The 19,788-nt window shown below is 40.5% G+C and overlaps 1 protein-coding gene across 2 annotated transcripts in view; it reads left to right on the forward strand.

Annotated features, from left to right (window-relative positions):
- The window catches only part of LOC102224827 (mediator of RNA polymerase II transcription subunit 13-like), a 29,371-nt gene that overhangs the window by 1,439 nt on the left and 8,144 nt on the right, over nt 1-19,788 (forward strand). The window contains exons 2-19 of one of the 2 annotated variants that reach the window (XM_023351078.1): nt 2-236; nt 5,040-5,208; nt 8,639-8,784; nt 9,705-9,902; nt 10,183-10,377; nt 11,210-11,366; nt 11,476-11,583; nt 12,383-13,081; nt 13,523-13,739; nt 14,274-14,307; nt 14,401-14,522; nt 14,620-14,707; nt 15,461-15,648; nt 15,736-15,935; nt 16,852-17,732; nt 18,531-18,695; nt 18,817-19,040; nt 19,521-19,716. In XM_023351078.1, coding sequence (XP_023206846.1) covers nt 2-236; nt 5,040-5,208; nt 8,639-8,784; nt 9,705-9,902; nt 10,183-10,377; nt 11,210-11,366; nt 11,476-11,583; nt 12,383-13,081; nt 13,523-13,739; nt 14,274-14,307; nt 14,401-14,522; nt 14,620-14,707; nt 15,461-15,648; nt 15,736-15,935; nt 16,852-17,732; nt 18,531-18,695; nt 18,817-19,040; nt 19,521-19,716 — 4,222 coding nt within the window. Of the gene's footprint in view, nt 1; nt 237-5,039; nt 5,209-8,638; nt 8,785-9,704; nt 9,903-10,182; nt 10,378-11,209; nt 11,367-11,475; nt 11,584-12,382; nt 13,082-13,522; nt 13,740-14,273; nt 14,308-14,400; nt 14,523-14,619; nt 14,708-15,457; nt 15,649-15,735; nt 15,936-16,851; nt 17,733-18,530; nt 18,696-18,816; nt 19,041-19,520; nt 19,717-19,788 lie in introns of both variants that reach the window. The other variant, XM_023351077.1, reaches the window with a different exon arrangement.

The raw sequence follows: 19,788 nt of genomic DNA on the forward strand, positions 1-19,788 counted from the left end.
GGCTGACTTGACGGGCATAAAGTGGCGGCGTTTCGTGTGGCAGGGGCCCACTTCGTCGCCCATCCTTTTCCCGGTGACCGAGGAGGACCCCATCCTGTGCAGCTTCAGCCGATGCCTGGCAGCGGATGTGCTGAGTGTGTGGAGGAGGCACCACACCCCCGGTCGCAGGGAGCTCTGGCTCTTCTGGTGGGGGGATGACCCCAGTTTCGCTGAGCTTATCCACAATGAGCTCTCGAGTAAGTGAAATGCATCCATTTGCATGTTTTCAGCGGGATTTGGGTCGCTTATCCCCCCCCTTTGGTCGCACTACATGATGGGGTCATTTAAATGCAGAAGGCGTTATTCTATAGAAAAAATTTTTAAATACTGTTGCGTTTGTGGAGTTATTTGAAACTAAAATATGTGCCGTTGTGTAATCGGCAGTAAAGCAAACTTGATTTTAACTGGTCAATTAGTCAGGCTGTCTGCTGAGGTTGTCCACTTGCAGTCACTCATAAGCCTGTACGTTTAAAATTGCTTTGGTTAATAAAGAGTTATGGATGGAGCTCCTTTAGAGTCCACACCATGGCTATCTGTGTTCTTTATATGCTAAGAAACATTTCCAAACAGCAAAATTTGTCTTTCTTGTAAGCAAGGGAATCGTTTGTATCCAGCTGAGGAAATCTGTCTTGGTTTGTATACCATTTCCAGTCGCCAGTGAAGTAGCTTTCTTTCAGCCAGCTGATGAGGAGTGCAGACCTAGCATTGCCAGCAAATGCTTAACGCTCTTTTACTTAGTTTTGCTTGCATGGAATGTTTCAAACCACAATTTTTCGGCCTAAAAATTTGTAACTTTTTCCCATAATTTTCCCATATAATCTTTTTGACTCCCACACAATAATAAAATGAACAAAATTAGCGTTTAGTTCAGAGTGAAGCTCCAGATGGAAAAAGAAAGTTTGCATTGCATTGGTTAAAACATAATGACTAAGATGACTAGTATTAACTAGATATGTTAGTTACAAATTTGTTTTAGTTTAATCACATCATTCATACAAACCAATGTGATTAATAAAAGATGAAGTGCAAGTGCTTTACATTAAGACTGCATTCACACCAGTCCTGTTTAGTCTGCATTGTTTGGCTAGAAAGTCTGGTTCATTTAGGGAGGTGTGAATGTCCAACTTTTTTGCAGACCAAAAAAACAAACTCTGCCCTGCTTACAAACCAAGCTATCTGTTCTCTTGAAGTGAACTCTGGTACTGTATGAATGTGAATACCAAAAGGGCCGGAGACGACTCCAAAAGCAGGAAGATGACTTTAGCACGTTGCATTCTGGGTAAATGGAACCAAAACAAACGAGCAAGTCTAACGCTAGCGGGAGAAATGGCTTGTGGTCTTCTACCAACAAAAAGAGAAATCCTGCAACCGCTTAAATTTGCTTACGTTTTGGGAAGAGCGAAGGTGCGCCCTGTGTCTTCTTCAGAGGGTTTTGTGTGTTTTCCTTCGCTGGTTGTCAGTACAGCGCCCTCGCAAGTGAGGGAGGGAAACAGAGATTTTTCAAACGGCTTGGTTTGTTTCATACAGAGTGTGAAAGGGAACCACAGCAGCTGAAAAATGTCACAAATGTTGCAACTTTGGTCCCTAATCAAATCGAGTACACCAGACCATCAGGTGTGAAAACACCCTAAAATATGCAGGCACAGCCATGCATCTAAATAGTTGAAGTTGCGAGAAAAGCAAAAGCAGACAAACAAGTGGTGCAGCAGACTTCAAATAACCCAAAACTTGAAATATAGATATATATATATATATTTAAGTAAAAAAAAAACAGAAAGAAATATCCCAAGTTTTAGGTAGGGCCGAAATTTATTTCTGCAGCTTCTTAAAGTTGTGCTACTAACAAAACCTTACAAACCATCCAAATCTACATTACCACTGCCTAACTAGAAGCATGTCTGTACTTTAGACCACTCTGACCTTAGAAGAACTTTTTATTATGCAGTTATCAGATGTTCAGTCCCAGTTTGTTTTGAAACCGTAGCTCAGGCTGAGCCGTCCAATGACCGGAGCCAAACTCCTGACTGACTTAAAGGGACAAGTGCGTATTTACTTCTCTAGACTGTAGGGAAAGAACATGACACACACACACACACACACACACACACAGTAGCCTAGAGGTAAACTGCAGTAACTTTTGTGCCCATTTTTTTAAGGAAAATAAAAAGCTGAGATCATAAAATTTATGTGTCGGCTAAAAATATTGACATATTTTTGTGGTCAAATCACAGCAACTCTTGCATTCATCACTTTTCCTGGTTGACCCACTCATTGTTAAGGGATACATTAGCCTATCGTAATTATCAGTTAATCTATTAATCCCATAATAAATTAAATGAGCTCAATAAGTTTTACTCTGATATCTTTTTAAGTTAAATTTTGTTTACAGAGGCCTCATAGTCCATTTTATTTGTGGTTTTGGCTGTGTGAGGTTTTTATTTTCGTTTTGGGTTCAGGTCTATTCGAGTCCCAAAGGGCAATTAATGTTACAGCCAGTAAAAAAAAGTCATAAAAACTAGGAGAATCAATCTGAATTATTGTTTTAGGCTGTGATTTATTTTGGATATTTAAGACCTTCCAGTGTTAAGTGTTCTTGACAAAGTTTTAGTCTTTTGAGAGGCTGAACTTGAATTATTATACTATTATCCGTATATTACATGTAAATTGCCTTAATAACAATATTATCGCTGTATTTTGTGGGACAATTTATCATCTGGCAAAGGGCAATTTTTATTTATTGTTTTTTTTTTTTTATTTAAATGTTTTTGCCTTCATTACATAAACTCATGAAAATTCAACTTAAATGCGCAATCCTATACTGTAAAACAGCAAGTGAAGCGACACATTTCTTTCTTCTTAAAACTTTTTTTCACAAAGCGTCATATTATTTACATTAAAATGTTGGCATGCATCTCATTTCCAGTATGTCCCACAAAATTCTTGTGCATTGGTATGGACAAAACCACAAGTGAAATGTTACCATGACAGCGCTACTCAGCCCATTGATATCGTCTGGTATTTATTTATTTTTCTTGCATACGGAGACGGACTTCCTCTTCTTGTTTTCCAGCACGAAATGTAGGCGCTTGAGTATTTGACTTCTCTTACTGTCTTGATGTTATCAAAGTGGCTGGCACCATTAATGAGATATGCATTCCACTGCATGCCTTTCCGTAGTAGTGCTGCAACAAGTTTGTTGTGCTTTTTTTTTTTCTCTTAGTTCCCGTACATGACTTAAATCTTTGACGGCGCAGTGGTTGGTTCATGTCGAGCCATTTCCCTCTTTCTGAGGGAATCGCACTACCTCTCCTTGGCATTACCGCGTCGCCCTCAGGGACTCTTGTCATTAATCAAACTTGTTGACTTGCAGAGCTCGTGCTTGCAGGCGTCACCACGGAAACGACGACAGCTCTCATTACTGTCATAACTGCAGACGGCTGTTTGTGTTTGAGTGCCAGCAGAGGAAGTGCTGATCTTCATTGGGTGTCTTTTTTTTTTTGTCACAGAATTTAACTTTTTGCAGTGACTTATTGTGCGGCCCGTCATCTGCCCTAATTTGTGCGTGTTTATTAAATTTTTTGCTCAGGACTAATATTTGCAAATGATTGATCTTGGAAATTGCTCTCGGTAGAGCTGCTGTGCTAGTACTTGCAGGAAAAATTCTACAATTTGTGAGAGCCTTGCTCATGTTTAAACACGTTGAGTGTTTGACACTCAAGCTGTTTCATTATAAACTGCGTCAGGAGCTTATTGATAATAAAAGATCTGAGAATTTACGAAAGCCCTGGTCCTTTAAAAGAGAAGTTTTGGACTGGATCAGGTCTCACTACAAGACAACAGAGTTTAGCCATTGCACATACAGTGTGAGTTTTTTTTTTTTTTGAGAAATCTCAGCTAAGCTTCTGAAACAGCAGTAATGCTTAACTTATCTTTGAAAGAATAACTGATGCCTACTGAAAGACTAGTAAGACTTTTTTTTCTTTCTATAGACATGGATGTGTTTCAATCTTACTAAAAATTTAAATACAAAAAATAGACATGCTCAGATCAAAGGTTTGTAGTCTGTTTTCTAATCTCAAAATTAGTTTTCTATAATTAACACCATTCATTACTTTTTTTTCTGATTTCCTGTCATAAATGATGAATATTTATATTTAAAGAAAAAGCAGCATCACACAACGGAGCCCTGTCTGTCTAAACTTGCATACAGTTATTAAAAAATAAATGTTTGTGCTATTAAGGAGAGGTCAATTTGAATATAGCACTTAAAATACATGTGTATGTAGAGTCAGTGGGATCTTTTCTCTCATAAGGAGGCAATTACATTAAGAGAGGTTCCTAGATGCTCAAAAGGATAAAACAGACAAACATTGTTGTATGATATTTAGCTTTAGAAGTGTAGTCCAGTTTACTGTTTTGTAATTTTGAGATCATGTCCCTGAAATTGGTACGAATTGACATGAGGTGGCTGGCGGTTTCCTTTGGTAAATGTAAAAGTACAGACAGCAAAGCAGTTAAATGACTGACACCTGCTTAAGTCTGACTTTCTGTTGTGGCAGCCTGAGGAAATGGGCCTTCAGTTTCCATTTTAAGTAACCTTTCACACCTTTTGTGACTTTGTGAAAAACCTCTCAGAAACTGAAAATAGCTCACTTTGAGTCTTCTTCGCACTGTAACAACTTCTACACCAAAGAGTGCTGCAGCCAGTGAGACCTAGTGGCACTTAGGTCCTGTGTGTTCACTGTTGGACTGATCAGATTTTTGAGTTTCAGAGCAAACGCTCTCCGGCCAAAGCAAGTCCAGCTGAAAATAATCAATTTCTGATTCACAGCTGTTTTCTTGGCACATTACCAAACTATTTCATAAATTAAATCGCCTTAGTGGTCCCATTTAGTTTGGAAACCGAATAATGTTGGCAAGTTTCTGACATACGTTCCTGTTTACGTTTAACATTAGGCACTTTGTTGGACTCATGACTTAATGCCTGTGTCTTGTTTCAGGCGAGGAGAATGGCGAGTGGGAGAGCGGCCTGTCCTACGAGTGCCGGACGCTCCTCTTCAAAGCCATTCACAACCTGCTGGAGCGCTGCCTCATGAACCGCGGCTTCGTTCGCATCGGCAAGTGGTTCGTCAAGCCATACCAAAAGGAGGAGAAGATCATCAATAAGAGGTGGGCATCAATCAAATCCGGCAGTGGTTAAAAAAAAATAAAAGGTGCTAAGAGCACAGATGAGTCGAATTCTGCTTTATGAAAAATGTCTCTGGCAAAAGTCATTTTTAATTCTAACTTAAAGCACATTTGAGTGTTGGGTTAAGAAAAAAAAAAGCATGTGAAGGTTGTTTTTTTTTAAGTGCAGGTTTTATTCAAAAGGAACAACTCAAAAGGGTTAGAGGTCAAATATGTTTTAAGAGTTTGATTTTAACATAGTTTCTCTGTGAAGGTCCTTTTCACTGGCGTGAGACATTTCACGTTAAAATTAAAAAGATTTTAAAGGGGCAGTGTTATGTGCGTTTCAGGCACATGGTAACATTTTATTGTACAATAAAGTAACTATGTAAACTTCAGCTTTTATAAAAATGTTGCGTATATCAAATATTTCTTAAAAGAACTCCTGGTCTTTCTGTAAGGAAGTCACCACAACATTGCTCCTCTATTAACCCTTTTTAATTGCTGCTGGCTAGTCTGAAGGAGCTCAGTGGGGGTTTGAGGTGCTTTGTGAGGCAGAAGCTTGGCAACTGCAGTTGTGTTTTTGCAGTCGTGCCAAATTTTAGTCTACGTTCTCTGTTTGGGTATTATTTCAGATTTTCAGCATGCAAGACTCTGCTAATGTTTCTTTTTGTAACAGAAAAGTTTCGTTTTTTTTCTTAAGACTGTTAAGTTTCTCATACATGTGTCAGAAAGAGATGAGTGTTTATGGGTACTGCAGAGGGAAGTTTTTCTTAGCAGATGTTGTGAAAGTTGTGGTTGAAAGTTGGCTCAACAGTCGGTGGCCTTTCACATCCTTTTAATGATTACAAATTCTCTTTTGGGATTCAGCTGGAGACGTGCTGCTGAAACTGGTATGGCTATTATTAGAATATTGGTTTCTAGTTATGAGATGTTACCTTTCAAAAACGGCAAAGATTAACACAAAACTGCATGTCTTAGTCAAATACGAGGAGAGATTCCCAGCTGTCTGCGGCTCCCCTGCATCTTTCGGTTAATACTAATATGCATTTTAGCAGCTGTATTTTAGGGAAATATGTAACTTTTTCTTAAGTTGTGGAATTTTCTAGCGTTAGAATGATTTTCTCCTTTTTTTGTGGTCAAATTAAAGGAGAAATGCAGTATATAGTGCCACCCAATAGGCTTTTTTTTGCTGGCTTTTGAGGTACACCACATAGCTTTTATTTGGCCAATACTGATTTTCAGGTTTGTTCATGGCTTACTAATTGCAATTTTTGACTGGATTCTGATTATGTTTTTTTTTTCCTTGTTCAAGTGACTAAAAGACCTAAGAAGAAAAAGTGTTGCATAGAGGTATTAGTTTTAAATCCAACTCAGGATTAGGAAATTACCAGAAAGCCATTAATGTGTCAAAGCATTAAACCCAAGCATGTGTGTCAAAGTTCCTGGTGTTGGGTGATGCATTTGTAAACAAAAGATAGTAGGAGTTTCTAGTTCTGAAATTTTTTATGCTTTTATACAAACAAGTTTTAAGTTTTTAGTTTGAGAGTGTACAGCACCAACTCTAAAATAATAATAAGAGATTCTGTTTGATTTCTGAGGTCAGATTTTTCCTGACAGCTTTCATAAAAGTCAGAATAGTAGCTTGAATGTCTGTTGTCTCCCAAATGTCTTATGTGTTGTTTCTTAGGTGAACAACTGTTATATATGCTTATTTTTATTCCTTTATTGATGCATTTAATAAGAGATTTTGTCTTGAAAGTCAAGATTAGATTTATTTTATTTTCTGAATTTGGGCTTAGTTTAACTTGATACAGATTTCCAACTGGCTTTCTCATAAATCTAAAATGGTTTTGGATAATTTACATATCACTATATGAATGTGAGATCCTTCTAAGGTCAAACGTCAAGCAGTTCAAAGTGGTTTACATCATAAAAACATCATACAGTCACTGAACGAGCAATAAACATTACATTTTGTCAAATGCCATCATCAAAATCCTCAAACAAATATGTTGATCAAAGTCTTCTGTCATAAAAATGAAAGCCTGAGGCAACCAAAAAGCATATAAGCAACTAGATGAACTGAAATAGTTATGCAGAGCTGGGTTTTTTTGTTTTTTGTGTGTGTGTGTGTGTGTGTTTGTGGTGTTGTTTTTTCCTGTAAGTGTGCTAGAATAGATTTAGTGTCTGCTCTCAAACAAGGGCCAGGGGAGCCCTAGAGTTTCCTGACGAGCTAATTTGAGCCCTCCGTTTTGGCTGGGCTCATGTGACTCGTGTGTTTGAAGCGCGGCCCGTCGCTCCGGCTCCATCTGGCAGCTCTCTTTGATTTCAGGGATGCGTTTCAGCAGCTATTTCAAAGAGCTGCTGTGTATAAGAGAGTGTGATTTACCATTCACTTGTGATCACCTTTAAGAGCCTTTTACTTTTCTTTTCTTCCCCCCCCCCCTCCCTATTTAAAGCGATCACAACACGCTTACATCGACTCTTCAACAAACACGCAGCGGCTCCTTTTCACAGAAGTGTGTTTGTGTGTTAGCCTCGCTGTCGCCAGCCCTCTCTAGCTGGTAAACACACGAGTCTTTGGAAAATGCTGAGTGGGCACTGTGGTTTTACCGCAGCCGTGTCAACAAATACTATTTCGGTGCATTTTCTAGATTTCTAGACGGTTAGGAAATACACATGTAATATTTAAGGCTTACAATCGCTTCCCATGTTTATTTTTGGCTCATTTCTGCAGGAAGATTTGGTGAATAATTTAAGCGAGTGTGGGGAGTTATGCAGGCTTCGAATTGAGAACAAGTTGGTCCCATTACCTTTTAGTATCAAGGTGTTTATACACAGATTTAAGTCATTTAAATTAACAAAACAGTTATTTTATTTGACATTATTCCTTGAGGCCTGACCTGCTGATCCAGATTGACCAATTCGCATTTTTTCCCCCCCTAACTCCTATAAATGTTCTTTGATAGAAGTTGTAGTTTTAAATCCAAGAGATAAATACCTTGCAAGATTTTGTATGTTTTTGTACTTGTATAATAGTTCCTGACTTTTTTTAAACCAATTTTATTCAATTTTAACCTGTTTGACAGTTTTATAGACCAAAAATAGTAGGTCTTAGTTTGAAATTATTTAAAGAATAAACGAGTAGTTAATTATTTGGCCTGCCAGTCATCCTGCAGAGGCTATTGTAATTAATATTAATTCTTAATTACAATCTCTAGACAATTAATACATTATTAACATTAATTCAGTCCAAAAACAAGCGAGGAAGCCTTCATTTTATACATTTTAAATTAGAATTTCCCGATGAAATAAGTGACAATTAGATGTTTAGCTTCTGGTCCCTTGGTCAGAGAACTGATGTTTTGCATATTTGTTGGCTCACATTTCTAAATGTTAATGTTTCCTTTTCCTTTGTTTCGCTTTGCAGCGAGCATCTGTCCTGCGCCTTCACTTTCTTCGTCCATGGCGACAGCAATGTCTGCACGAGCGTGGAGATCGCCCAACATCAGCCTCTTCAGAGACTTGGCGAGGAGCATCTCAGCCTCGCCCAGCAGAGCTCCAGCCCCCTGCAAGGTGGGAGCAGAGTCAAAAGTTTATGCTTTATTCACATGCTTTGCACATAGTCTGGAAATGTTTGGAACGCAAGTTTAATATTCTGTAGTAATGAATTTTTTTTTTATTATTATTTTTCATTATTTTCAAAAATAGAAATCAGAATTCTTGAAAGTTTTAAGGGTCCCATTTTTTGGTCAATTGATTTGTCAATGAGGTTTGACAAAAATGTCATACAGAAATCAATAAAACAGTTTTTCTTTTTTTTTTTTTGCTCTTATTACATGTGGTTAAGACATTAAGACACGGTCATTATGCAAGTTCATAAAGTCTCTTTTGAATGCTTTAAGTGTTTCTCAAGGTTTTAAAAGTGCCTAAAGTTTAAAGTGCATTAAAGTCCTGCTTTGCCGAACAAAATCACAAACTTTTTGTTTTTTTAACAGAAGTATGCTACATTTGCAACTTATAAAATTAGTTTTGCTAGTTTGTTTTGTTTTTTAATTTAGGTAGATTTTCGTAATCGTTTCTGAGAAGAAATTATTGAAGTTTACCTGTTTAAAAATATTCCAACCGGTTTAAAAATATATAATCACAATTAATTTAATTCAATCTTAAATATTGTTTTATATTGACTTAAGTAGGCCGTTTACCTCATTGCAGAATCTGCTTAAATGTTCAAAATTATTTCAAAATGACCTCTTAATGTCCTCCTTAAATGAGAATTAGATCAATTGTGTTATTTTGATATTTTTGGCAATAATACACCCCAACTAAGTCAATATTTTGTACACAAAAATTCAGGATGTTGTAAAACTTCTAGATGTTTCAAATTTCTAGAAACATCTAGAAATTTGAGTCTGAAGTGAAATATGTCATGTCAAAATGAAAATTTTGAAGGGAGCGTGGTATCTTAAACGTGTTGTGAATCTTCAACCCCTCAGTCATCCTCAGCCCGTACGGCCTGAACGGGACGCTCACCAGTCAAGCTTTCAAGATGTCAGATCACCCGACGCAGAAGCTCATTGAGGAGTGGAGGCAGTTTTATCCCATCTGCCCCAATCTGAAGGAGGTTCCGGAAGACAAGATGGAGGATGCAGACTGGGAGGATGACTCCCTGGCTGCTGTGGAGGTCCTTGTCGGTAAGGTTTTAGAATTATTTTATAAGGCGCCGATGGGCAGCAGGATTGCAAGCAGGTAAGACGCAGAAAAACTTTTTACAGTGACTTAATTTTTTGTAAAGACTAAAAAAGTTTGAAAAGAAAGAAATAAATTTGTTCAAACTTGGACTTTTTTACACGACTTTAAGAAAATCAAATGATGTTGATGGACGACATAATTCCATTCAAGCACCTTATGTCAGTATGTTTTTTAAGTTTTTCTCTTTTTTTTAAAAAAAGGGGTAAATGTGCTTGCTTCCAGCCGGAGTCAGGATGGTGTATCCCTCCTGCCTGGTGCTGCTCCCCCTGTCGGACCTTCCCGCCGTGGTCCCTCAGGGCTCGGCCAACACTCCGGGAATGCAGAGCGGCGCTCACCAGGGTCAGGCGGCTCACAGAGACTCGGCCATGTCCTCGGTCACTCTGACTCCACCCACGTCGCCAGAAGAAGCCCACACAGGTTCGGCTCACGTCTCAACCTTACAGACGTCACATGTGCGCGATCGCACTGGAGGGCAGAAACGCTACTCTGCGGCGATGACTAGCATTGGGTTTTAGCTGTCAAGTTGTCAACGTAACGCGCTAAGTTTTAAATGAACATGTGATGTATAAAGGAAACAGGGACACAGTGCTTTTCTACTAATTGTCAACACTATAACAACTAGATGACAAGATCAGGAAGAAGTTTTAATTAAGGAAAAAAAATGGCGAGGGAGAGGCAAGCAATGCTAGCTTGACCTTGACAACCTTAACCATGTAGATGTGCTGTGGAATTTGGTGTGTTTTGGTTCAGTTAAAGAATAAAAAGGCAACCCACACATCAACTCTGACAGATCATCAGTAGAGCAGATATTTAAATTATCTAATCAACCACCGATTTGTTCAAACAATCACTTAATAGTAATCGCAAAATAAACATCAAACCTGAAAACATGAGACTGTAATGGACTGAATGTTCGGTTTGTGTGGAAAATATTTCTGTGTTTTTTGGCGTTGAATCCTGACACACTAATGGAGCTGTTGTCAGTCAGTTGCCATAGCAACTGACTGACTATACATCATACTGGTCATTATATAGCATAGTGGCCAAAGACAAAGGAAAAAAAAGAAAATGAGTGGTTTTGACTTGTTCTTTGATTTTTCTGCGTTAGTTTTTCTTTTTTTTTTAAAAATGTTTTTTTAAAGGTCTTTTTGCTTTTGCAACGTGTCTATAAGCTCTTTCTAAGCTAAATTTCTCCAGGTTAACGTTGTTGCTCTTATTTTTTCCCCCTTTTTTCCCCCCCTTCCACTAGACTATCAGCCTGCCCAGAGATGGCTGAAGATGTCTTCAGGGTCTGATTGCTACAGCTCTAACAACACTCTTCACGGCGGAAAAATCCCTCGCAGGCTTTCCAGCCAGATGGTGAAAACCGTGTGGCAGGAGTACAACATAAACCGAGCAGGGAACAAGTACGTTTTTTTACCATCCCTTTCTGTAAAGGGAACGAACGTTTCCCGGCTGATTTATTTTCTTTTTGTCCTGACTTTGCTGAAAATGTGGCTCCGCTCCGATTACCAGGAGGAAGTTTACAACCTTGACGAACGGAACCTGCGAGGAGGAGCCGGACAGAAGCGGATTCTGGGATTTTGTGGAACCGACTCACAGACCGTCGTGCAATTGCTCGAGGTAGGAAATACATTTACCTCTCGCTATTTATTTATTCATTTCAAACAGAGGTACCGTTTAGCCTTCTTGTTGCACATTTTGGACTTTTCTCTCTTACAAACCTGAATGATCGTTTGTGTAAAAATTATACCAATTTAAAAATAAAAGTTTTAGTTATTACTTTAACAATTGTGATTAATTGATTATTGAAATAATCAGCGAATATTGTAATATATATAATAAAATTTCAGAGCAGTAATTACCAAATTTATACATTAGAAATGTAGGTGTAGCATTTAAAACTAAAAAAATCTTTGTCCGTGATTGTTGTATCCAGAACTAAAGTGGCTTAGTTTTAGCTTCATCTGCTTCAAATTCTGTATAAAAAATAAAAAAATCGAACACTCATGAAATTTTGTGTTGGTACTTTTTTTTGGCCAAACAATTCTTATTTTTTGTTTTAAAAAAAGAATTATTTTTTATATTTTAATGTAATTTAAATATTGTATAAAATAAATTTAAGTGGTTAAATGAAAATCTGCAGAATGCCCCAATGTTGTTTTTTTTTATCCGATTAATCGTCAGAATAATCAATTACAAAAAATAATTGTTAATTGCGGGTCTAGATTTAGTTTCCTACCTTCAATAACAACATCCACCCTAAGCACTGTAGGTTTTATGGTGCTCTTATTGATCAGAAAAAGGTTGTAATTTTTAGTTTCCAGCTAGCTACTTATTAGTTGCTAAAGGTTAAAGTTGTTCTATTCTGGTCAACCATAAATAAACTATTGATTTATTATTATTTTTTTTTTCTACGCAGGCCTAAAAACCAGAAGCAGCGATCCAGCAGTACCTCAGGACACCCGCCGTCTTCGGGCCAGCCGCCTCAGCCTGCCGCCAAGCACAAGCTGGGTGAGAAGCTGGAGAAGGGCGAGAAGCAGCAACGGAGGCCGCAGACGCCCTTCCACCACCGCAACTCGGTGAGCGAGGAGCAGTCCATGGAGCCGCAGACCCAGAGACTTTGCCCGAGGCCGCAGGAGGAGGGCTCGTACCCCAGCTTGCACCATGCGGACACGGCGCCGCCCAAAGCCCCCTCCCTGCACGCGCACGGCCCTCCCGCGGACCTTGTTGGCTCGCCGCCGCCCCCTCCTCTCAGCCCGCGTCCCTGCGACCACGTCGATGGCGAGCTGACGCCAAGCGGTGCCAAGAATTCCTCTACGCCCATCCACCAGGCGTTCTACCCGCCTTCCATGGAGCCCTGCCTGATGCCTCAGAAGGGCTCGACGGAGGAGCCGCAGCCGGACAGCGCGGCCTATCCCTCAAACTACAACGAGACCTTTGAGCCCACGGTGTTTATTGGTTCGGCGATAAATCCCGGAGAAGACTCAACTCACAACCCCTGGAAGTACTTCAACCTGCCCAGGAAGAAAACCTCCAACTTCTTGACGCCGCAGTTACCCGTGGATAAAATACGGGATGATTCGTCAGGAGGTTCGGAAACGGTGGTGTCCGTCACAGAGTAAGCCTTACTACTTCTTCTCTTGATGCGCATTAAAACAGATCAAAACGGAGCGTCTGTGCATCCTTAAAGAGTCTTCTTAAGGATCTTAAATTCGTACATCTAAAATTAAGGCTTTAAAATGTCTTGGTTTACTAAAAAACATGAACTTATTAAATGTGTTGTTGCAGGGCTTTATAATCTCACATATTCTCGAATATGTAGAGAGCCATATGCAGTGTGAGAAGCTGCTGCCAAGGGCCACAAATACGCTGCAGAAATGTCAATTTTTGCTATTCTTGATTGTAATCCAGCATCATCCCCCAACGAGTCCCCATATTTGTTTTTACAATCTTAAATTGAACTCGTTGGCATTAAAAAAAATGTCTTAAAAGTCTTAAATGTGACTTGCTGAAACTTGCAGAAGGCCTTTGCTTATCGCCCCGGTTCCTCTCTTCTCAGGCTGATGTGCAACTCCTCGCATCCCCTCAAAGTGTCGCAGGAGCTGGTCAGGACCTACGCTCAGCGGAGGAACAGCCATCTCGGCTCCTCCGCGGGCGACGGAGAGCACGGCGACGAGTCCGACCCGTACGCCTTCGTAGACGGAGACGACGAGTTCAGCATTACGGAGAAGAGGGACAAGGTCGGACCTGAGAAGGACGGCAACAAGAAGCAGAAGGTGGGTCCATCAATCCTATTTGGGTTGTTGGGGATTTACCGATCTGAAAATTTGGGCCGATATCAATAACCGATATTTGCTGATATCATATGTAGGTGTTTTACTACCCTTTTGAAACCTTGATGAAAAACGACCAAATCGCTGCTTCCACCGCTCCTTCTCTGCTTTAAACTACCCACAGTCCTTTGCTGCATCACTATCACTGTCATATTGCTGAGCAAATACGACATCACTAACCTCCACTCCGCCTCCAAAAGCAAACGGAAATAAATATCAGACCGGTTTTATGTTAAAACTATTAATGTGAACCGATGCCGATGTTAGTTTCGATATATCGTGCATCTTAATCTGTTGGTATGGATATCTGCTACTGTTAGCTGGAACAGAGGGATTTTCAACAGACTCTGTGAATGACAGGTGTAAATGTTTATATGCAGATTTAGTCATAACACATCATGAAAGTGTAAAAATGATAACAAGGGTCTGTTGGAAAGTTGAATCATTCTCATGATTTTTGTCTTTTTTTGGATTCAGTTGGACAATGGAGGAACGGCGACTTCTTCAGATGGTGAGAAAGAATCCTACAACTGAACATTCACCTAAACGAGGTATTCAGAGTGTCCTTGCTTAACGTTTGCCTGCAATCTGTTCCACTTTGCAGACGGTCAGGGCCAGTCGAGCTGCAAACCTTCAGCCTCGACCAGCCTCATTCACGAGAAGGACTTGGTCGTGTCCCTCAGCGACCTAGAAAAAATGTTTAACTCTGACGAAGATGAGCAAGAGGTGAGTTGGAGGAAGTACTCCTCTGCTCCAGAATGCCATTTCAAATCACTTGATGCTTGTCGGTGGGGGGAAAAAAAACGAGCTGTTTTTTCTTCAGCCTGGATCCAAAAGAGCCGGAGCCGGTAACGACGACAAGACCAACCTTAAAGAACCCAAACCAGAACGCCTGGATCCCTTGTCGTCGTGTATGTGGACGAACCATCAGTGCTTTTTATTCACGTTTTGTCGTGGTGCTGCAACCAACTTTAATGCGTAGTATTGGGATTTTGTGTGAGAAACTAATATAAGTTATTTTCCAATTGGAAAGCAGAAGGAAAATTGTTTGTGGTAAAAATAAAATGGGGAAGAAAAAAAAAATCAGATACTGAACAAATAGAGCTGCAAGACTTTTAGGGTGTGTCTATTAGCATTTCACACCTAGAAACTGGTATTATTTGCATTCTTCTTTGCAAAGCAGCTTCGTAGCAGACTTGATGGAAAGCACCTGTGAACTGTAATTTTTCCAAAGTCGTGCGACAGATTGCTAATTTGACTTGGGAACGGGCTTTCGGGATCTCGTCTACGTAGGCTAACGCTCATTCCTTTGACACACCCTCCTCTTTTTCGATGATTGGTTGAACTGTGGAATATTTTTATACTGTCTCAGATGTGTGATTTTTTTTTTTGGAGGGGGGGTTTCTGGAGGCAATTAGTTAAAATTAAAATTAAATACAATTGTATTGTATTTACGGTAAAACAATTAAAGGCGATGAATCCAAATTATTAAGGGATCTCTGCTTTGGTAAAGCTAAGACAATTGCATGAGATGCCAATAAAACGCATTAAAGTTTATTTGTAACAGGGGGGAGAGGAAAGAGTGTCAATGCTGTAGTGATCATCGTGCGTCGCCCCGCTGTCGTTTTTACTCATTAATGTCTTCACTTGTGTGGGTTCAGCAGACCTGATGATGATGTATCCCACCCCACCCTCTCTGGATCAAAACGGCTACTCCCCCGGGAACTCCGGGACCAAGGATGGCCTGGAGACGGGGGCCGGTCTCGCCCTGCTGGACAGCAGCCAGCTCAGCAGCCACTTCAAGATCGAGGTGGAGGAGGGGTTCTGCAGCCCCAAGCCGTCTGAGATAAAGGTGCCGCTCCTGACGCCGCCGGCAACAAATGCAAGGGCGAATAAAACGGAACTGCGCCAGCATTTATGTTTTTGCTTCCGTTTTCAGGATTTTTCCTTCGTCTACAAGCCAGAGACGTGTCAGTCTATCATCGGTTGTTCCATGTACGCCCCCTTGAAGACGCTACCCAGCCAGTGTCTGCTGCCTGTCAAACTGCCAGAGGACTGTGTGTACACGCCGAGCTGGACCATGGGAAAAATGGAGCTGATGCCCCCAGTGTCGACTGTCAGCCTCCTCACCAAAGACAGGTAGTGATCTCGAACGTAATGAACATGTTTTTCAAGTTCTGGGCCTCTCAGCATTCATATGGGTGCCTAAAATCTTTGAAAATGTTTGCATTTCATTTAGGTGTTTTCAAGGTTTGGTTTTGTAATGAAGTGTTATTTACGGTTGAAAACGGACATTTTTATACACCTAATAAAAAGACAAACACATCTTGTTCTAACTGTCTGAAGTCAGACTACGCCTTTTTTGTTTTTGCTTAAACACAATTACCAAAATTATTTCTGTTTGCTAAATGTCAGAAAATGTAGGAAGAACATTTTTTAGAACCTTTTTTTTGTAATTTTCTTTGTATTTTTTTTTTTTACAATGTAATTTAAATTTTGGGACAATTTTTTATATTTTTTTTCTTTTGTTTATTTTTTTGTTCTCAGAGCAGTCAGGTGTGCTAGTGTGTGAGAGAGAGGGAGAAACATTTCAAAACATAAAAATGTTATATATTTTAGTTTATCCTGCTGTGGAATGTAAAATACATTATTATTAACAGTAATAAACCGGCCTGTCACACTGAGAATTTTTGACAGATGATTTCAAGTGCTATATTGATAATGGCACAATAATGGAAGTTTGACCTCTCACTGACAAACTTTCACTTCCTAAAGAACACTTCCCACTGGAAGTGAAAGACCAAAAATGTACAAAATAAAAAATAGCAGCCGAAAACGGAAATATAAACCAAAACATTAAGTAAAATTGATTATGAAGTCTAAATAAAATCATATAATATTGAATTAAGTTTTTTTTTTTTTTTTTTTTTTTAAATAATATGTTTTGTTTTAATCTCCAAAGTGTGGTGCTATAGAAGTTTGAAAACTCACCGTGAAAGTTTTTGAGTTTTATCTTGGGGGGGGATAATCTCTGACCGTCTGACTGTGTTGGCAGTAACGTCCCCAGCGTGGAGCCGGACTACAACCAGCCCTTCACCCCTCAGACCAACACGCCTTTCCTGCCCGGCAGCGCCCCGCCCAGCAACAGCGGCCCCGGCATCCTGCCGTCTCCGGCCACGCCGCGCTTCTCCGTGCCCACCCCGCGCACGCCACGCACCCCCCGCACGCCGCGCGGGCCCTCCAGCGTCCAGGGCTCGCTCAAGTACGAGAACTCTGACCTCTACTCGCCGGCGTCCACGCCCTCCACCTGCCGGCCGCTCAGCTCCGTGGAGCCGGCCACCGTGCCATCCATCCCGGAGGCCCACAGCCTCTACGTCACGCTCATCCTCTCCGAGTCAGTCATGAACCTCTTCAAGGACTGCAACTTCGACAGCTGCTGCGTGTGCGTCTGCAACATGAACATCCGCGGCTCCGACGTGGGTGTCTATCTCAAGGACAACGGCGAGGACCAGTACCCGTGCACCTGCGGCTTCAGCGCCGTGGCCAACCGCCGCTTCGGCCAGTCGGCGGGGCTCTTCCTGGAGGACGAGCTGGACGTGGTGGGGCGTGGCTCGGACGCCGGCCGCGACACGGAGCGCCGCTTCGAGGAGCTGAGGGGCAGTCTGAAGGAGAAGCCGCCAGATGAGCTGATTCTGCTGCTGCAGGACCAGTGCACCAACCCGCTGGCGCCCATGGCGGGCGTGGAGTGGCCCAAGCCGAGCGCCGTCGCAGTCGCCGCCCCCAGCTCCTTCCTCAGAGTGGAAGAGAGGGACTGCTACAACGACTGCTACATGGCGCTGGAGCACGGCCGGCAGTTCATGGACAACATGTCGGGAGGCAAAGTGGACGAAACGCTGGTGAAAAGCACCAGCCTTCATCAGTGGCCAAAATGCAAATGTGAGTTTTATTTTTATCCTTTCGTTTTACATTCTACTCAGGCGATGTTTGGCTTAAAAAGGAAATCTCTTTTTTTTTTTTTATACCATTCCTTGCATCTGATTTTTAATTAAAAAAAAATTTCTTTTTGCTTTCTTTTCTAGAAAAGAAATGACAAATGACAGAAAATATTTTTGAAAAAGAGTCTTATTTTTATTACTTCTGTGTATTGGAGACAATTTTTGTTTAATTACTAGAATATAGTCATATTATTATCAGAATAAAATTAATTATTTTACCAAAAGAACATCTTTAAAATTATGAGAAAAAAAGCCATTTTAAGGAGGAATAAGCTATTTTTCTTTGTAGGCTTCTAATTTTATGAGAATACTCCTGAATACAGTCAGACTAGATTCTCCTGATATTAACACTTCATTCTTGTAAGAAGTCCTCATTCTCGTATTATTTTGACTTTATTTTCGTATTGCTATGACTGTATTCTTAGAACATTATGACTTTATTTTTGTTTAAAATATATGCATATCTCAGCCTAACCCTTCTATTTTTACTTAAATTCAAAGTGCAAATAAAGATGGTGACTCAAAGCATGCTGAATTTCACCAAACCAGTTTATTGGTGGAAAGAAATCAAAGTCCCCCCACCTTCTCAAAAATTAAACCTTTAAAAACCACAAAATCAATGTATTGATAAAATTAATCGCCCAGTCCTAGATTCTCCCTCTTTTTTTTCTTCTTCTTCTCCTGTTTAATTTAATATTAAACCTCCATGTTTTTCCCCTCCCCTGTCTTCCTCCTGCAGCAGCAGACATGAGTAAGCTGTACTCTCAGGACGTCTTGCGGGTGCTGCTGTCCCTGCAGCCCGCGCTTCAGGACACCATCCAGAAGAAGGGCGTGCGCTCGTGGGGCGTTCAGGGACCGCTCACCTGGCAGCAGTTCCACAAAATGGCAGGGAGAGGCTCGTACGGTATGTGCACACGTGTTCGCAGCGATGCCAAATTCTTCCAGAAATTACTGCAGTGAACGATAATATTGTGGTTTTGAAACTATTTTCAAGTAATATTTTGTTTTTTCCTGTTTCCGTACAGGTACAGACGAGTCTCCCGAGCCTCTGCCCATCCCGACCTTTCTGGTCGGTTACGAGTACGATTTTGTGGTGCTGTCTCCTTTCGGGTTGCCCTACTGGGAGAAGCTGCTGCTGGATCCTTTCGGCTCCCAGAGGGACGTGGGATATGTGGTCATCTGCCCAGAAAACCAGACGTTGCTCCGTGGAGCCAAGACCTTCTTCAAAGACCTGAGCGTCATGTACGAGGTGCGCATCAAAAGAAATTGTATTGATCACCTTCTGTCAAAATGGTTTCACTTTTTTAAGTTTTATTCCTATTTTTTCTGGATGTTTCTTCTTTACTTTCCTCCTTTTAATTCGCTTTTTTAAAAATTTTATTTTCCTGTTTTGTCTGGTTTTAGGACATTTCAGACTGTAGTATTATTTATCAGTTAAGACGTAGAGTATTTTTATCATTCACGCTAATTTGTCTCATTTTAAAACATCAAAACAGCTCCAGTTTTCTCTGATATATCTGTACATTTTTAAGCAGGTGTCACTGTTTCATTTTGGCGTGTCCCAAAACATTCAAATTCTAAAAAACAAAAAATGTTGCCAAATTAACATTTACACCTCCTGAAAACTTCAAGTTCATCTTGGAAAAAAATGTGTAGAATTTTTTTACTCTTTAGACATAAAAAACAAATAATAGTTCCTTTAATGCAACCACTATCATTCTGTGTCCAGGCATGCCAGCTGGGACAACACAAACCCATCTGCAAGAGCCACCCAGAGGGGGTCCTGACCGTCGGCTCCCCAGAAGGAAGGAGCATGACGGAGCAACCCCTCAGTGACTGGTTCCTCAAGATGGCTGCCAGGGAATCAAATAATGAAGCCTTTCATAAGCTCAAACTCTTTGCGCAAGTGTGTCGCTATGATTTAGGTAATTAATTTAGTAATAATACCACATTTATCATCACTTTAGTTTATAAACGTAATAACTGAAAGCTTTTTG

Source organism: Xiphophorus maculatus, chromosome 18, assembly GCF_002775205.1.
Source record: "Xiphophorus maculatus strain JP 163 A chromosome 18, X_maculatus-5.0-male, whole genome shotgun sequence".
NCBI lineage: Eukaryota > Metazoa > Chordata > Actinopteri > Cyprinodontiformes > Poeciliidae > Xiphophorus > Xiphophorus maculatus.